The sequence below is a fragment of the Myotis davidii genome, unplaced genomic scaffold (genome assembly GCF_000327345.1).
Source record: "Myotis davidii unplaced genomic scaffold, ASM32734v1 scaffold262, whole genome shotgun sequence".
Classification (NCBI taxonomy): domain Eukaryota; kingdom Metazoa; phylum Chordata; class Mammalia; order Chiroptera; family Vespertilionidae; genus Myotis; species Myotis davidii.
This window is the reverse complement of record NW_006293541.1, coordinates 842,104-845,705: the sequence shown is the minus strand read 5'-3', so window position 1 is coordinate 845,705 and position 3,602 is coordinate 842,104. Positions and strand designations below refer to the sequence as shown.

The 3,602-nt window shown below is 37.8% G+C and overlaps 1 protein-coding gene across 1 annotated transcript in view; it reads left to right on the top strand.

The window, feature by feature from the left end:
* The window catches only part of SYCP2 (synaptonemal complex protein 2), a 96,068-nt gene that overhangs the window by 84,408 nt on the left and 8,058 nt on the right, over positions 1 to 3,602 (top strand). Inside the window, 2 exon segments of the mRNA XM_006767251.1 lie at positions 2,904 to 2,958; positions 2,960 to 3,102. Of these exon segments, the coding sequence (XP_006767314.1) occupies positions 2,904 to 2,958; positions 2,960 to 3,102 (198 nt within the window).

Genomic DNA, 3,602 nt, shown 5'->3' with positions numbered 1-3,602 from the left:
TACATGCACCTGAACTCTATCAAGCCCACATTACTCAGGCACGTGGGTCCATGTGTTCGGACCATAGGTTCAAGCTGACAACTATAGCTGTTGGCTATAATTGTGCTGGGAGTGTTCTGCCCTCCAAGATGGGACTTGCACATGGCAATGAGAGGACTGTGCCCTCTCATGAGGCTTGAACCTGTCCAAACACTGTAGTCACTCTCCACACAAAGAAAAAATCTGATAAACAGAATAAACTGGTGAATGGAATAGAATTGGGCATGGAAATAGAACAGATTGACGATTCTCAGAGGAATGGGGCTTTGGGGGAGGAGGGTGCGGGAAGAGATTAGACAGAGATCTTAAATGCATGTATGCATTACCTATGGACACAGACAATAGGGTGACAGGGGCCTGGGGCGAGGTGGGACCAGATGGAGAAGGTCTATGGCAGGAAAAAATAGGGATATCTGTAATAATCTCAACAATAAAGATTAATTTTTTAAAAAAGGAAGGAAAACAGTATGACTATAGTATATGCTTTAGAGCAGTGGTTCTCAACCTTCTGGCCCTTTAAATGCATTTCCTCATGTTGTGACCCAGCCATAAAATTATTTTCGTGGCTACTTCATAACTGTAATGTTGCTACTGTTATGAGTCGTAATGTAAATATCTGATATGCAGGATGGTCTTAGGCAACCCCTGTGAAAGGGTCATTCAACCGCCAAAGGGGTTGCGACCCACAGGTTTAGAACCGCTGCTTTAGAGTTTTGTAAGGAACTTTAAAACTGGTAGGTAAATACTATGAATATTAAATTTAATATATTGAAAATTCCTTTTATGTGTTGTTACATGTACTATTTTTTTTAATTCATTTTAGAAAGGAAGGGAGAGAGAGAGAAACATCAATGATTAGAGTGCATCATCAATTGGCTGCCTCCTGCACATCCCCTACCCAGGAATGTGCCCCAATCAGAGTCAAACCATGCCTGGTTCCATTATTTGCTGCCTATGTAACATTTTACAAGTTGATGATTCCCTCTGCACCTCCGTTTTCTCATCTGTCAAATGGGGTTGTGAAAAATTAAATAGGCTGATTATGTAAGCATAATACCTGATACATTGTAAATATTCAAATATTTACATAGTAAATTCTCTTGATATGTACTAACCTCTGTATATAAAGTGGAATTAATGACAGTTCAGAACACCTATAGCCAAGATCTACAACCTCTAATAAAAACAACCTTGTGTTTTACCACTTCAAACAGTGTTTTTATTCCTAGAAATGTTTTAAGGTCCTTTTATTCTATTTAACCAGTAGTTTTCACAGACCATATTTTTCAAACAGAATTTTATATGAAACCTCCAATGTGCCAAACAGATAAAAATGAACTATGCTGTTTAGAGCAGATAGGAGATCTAAACCAGGGGTCCTCAAACAATGGCCCGCGGGCCACATGCAAATACAAATATTGTATTTGTTCCCGTTTTGTTTTTTTACTTCAAAATAAGATATGTGCAGTGTGCATAGGAATTTGTTCATAGGTTTTTTTTTTTAACTATAGTCTGGCCCTCCAATGGTCTGAGGGACAGTGAACTGGCCCCCTGTTTAAAAAGTTTGAGGACCCCAGATCTAAACCTTAGCCTACTCAGCCTCTCTCCAGTAACCCCAAGGGACTTTTGCAGGGCTCTCAATTTTTGCACACCACAATTTGAAAAACAGTTTCCCACTAGACCAGCCTTGAGCAAACTACAGCCCGCGGGCCGGATCCAGCCCATTTGAAATGAGTAAAACTAAAAAAAAAGAAAAGACCGTACCATTTTATGTAATGATGTTTACTTTGAATTTATATTAGTTCACACAAACACTCCATCCATGCTTTTGTTCCGGCCCTCCGGTCCAGTTTAAGAACCCATTGTGGCCCTCGAGTCAAAAAGTTTGCCCACCCCTGCACTAGACTATCATCCCATGGTCCTTTGTCAGTATTACTCTATCAGCTTTACTTTCACTGAATCTTTTATCCTTTCGGTATCCTGTTTTTCAAATCTCAAAACCTAGGTAATCACTTTCTTTGATGCTACTTCGTACCAGATGGAATTTAAATTGTTATATTTATTGGCTGGACATTTATAGGAGACATTTTGTTTCCTACTTACTGTGTGCTATTAATTAGGTATTGGAAATTTGCTCTATCAGTTAGTTGTACCAGCTTGCATACTTTACCCTCACCAACAGTGCCCATTTCTCTATAGTTTTCATTAACTGGCTGTTATCAAATGTTTCTGTTTTTGCCAACCTGATGCCTGTGTAATGTCTCTCACTTTAATTTGCATTTTCCTGATTAACAGTATCTAGTGTTTTCATGTTTTTGACCATTTTGTGAATTGCCTATTTTTCTCTTACTTTTAAATTGCGTTGTTTGATTTTTCTTACAAATCTATAGAAGTTCTTAATATACTCTGGACATTAATTCTGTATTGGTTATATACAACACAAAATTTTTTTCCAGTATTTATCTTGCCTTTATATCTCCCACAACTTTGACAGTTCTACCAGAATTGCCTGCCAATCTAGATTCTCCTGGATTTTGCATATAGCCAATCACAAACTGTTATACCTGATAATTTTGCATTCTGTTCCACTCCTTATTCTTTCTGGGGTTTGTTTGTCTGTTTGTTACGGTGGCTATGATCTCTGGAGCGATGTTAAATAGATACTATGCTAGCAGATGCTTAGCCATAGTTTTTGGTAGATACTTGTTATCAAATTAATGTTCTTGTTATCTAAGGATTTCTTTTATAATTTTGAGTAGATGTTGAATTTTAGCAGCAAATGAATTATTCCCTCAAAATTTAAATAGTTTTGGTTTAATAGTTTTGGCTTTAAATAATTTTTGGGGTTTCTATATGTCTTGCTCATTCATAGCCCAGGATACTCCTATTAAAAATAATACTATTGTGAATAGAAAAAAATGTAAATTTTGTTGTTTTTAAATAAGAAACATAAAATTGCAATAGCTATTCAGATGTAAACAATTATAGTTCAGAAAAAAAACAGTTTATGGATATTGAACCTCCAAATATCAATAACAATCATATACAAAGCAAAAGGGAGAGGTATATATGGTAGTATGGCCATAAAACTTTCCCTAAACTAAGGTGGTCTGATAAGAATCAATTATTGGCCTTTAATAATTATTGTAATATTTTAATATTTTCAACTATTATCTGTAAATCTCATGTTTAAAATATGTAAGATAATTGGATCATAGAAAACTGAAATTTTTATTTTCCTTTTTCTAAAACAGAATACAATACTTTCTTTACGTATATACTAGAGGCCCAGTGCATGAAATTTGTGCACGGGGGCGGGGGGGTGCATCCCTCAGCCAGCCTGCTCCCTCTCGCAGTCTGGGACCCCTCGCTCCTTAAAGCTCGGCTGACTGCTCCTTTGTGCTGCTGCAGCTGCACTCACCAACCATGAGCCTGGCTTCTGGTTGAGCAGCGCTCCCCCTGTGGGAGCACACTAACCACCAGCAGGCAGCTCCTGCGTTGAGCTTCTGCCCCCTGTGGTCAGTGCGCATCATAGCAACTGGTTCTGGTCACTCTGCTGTAAT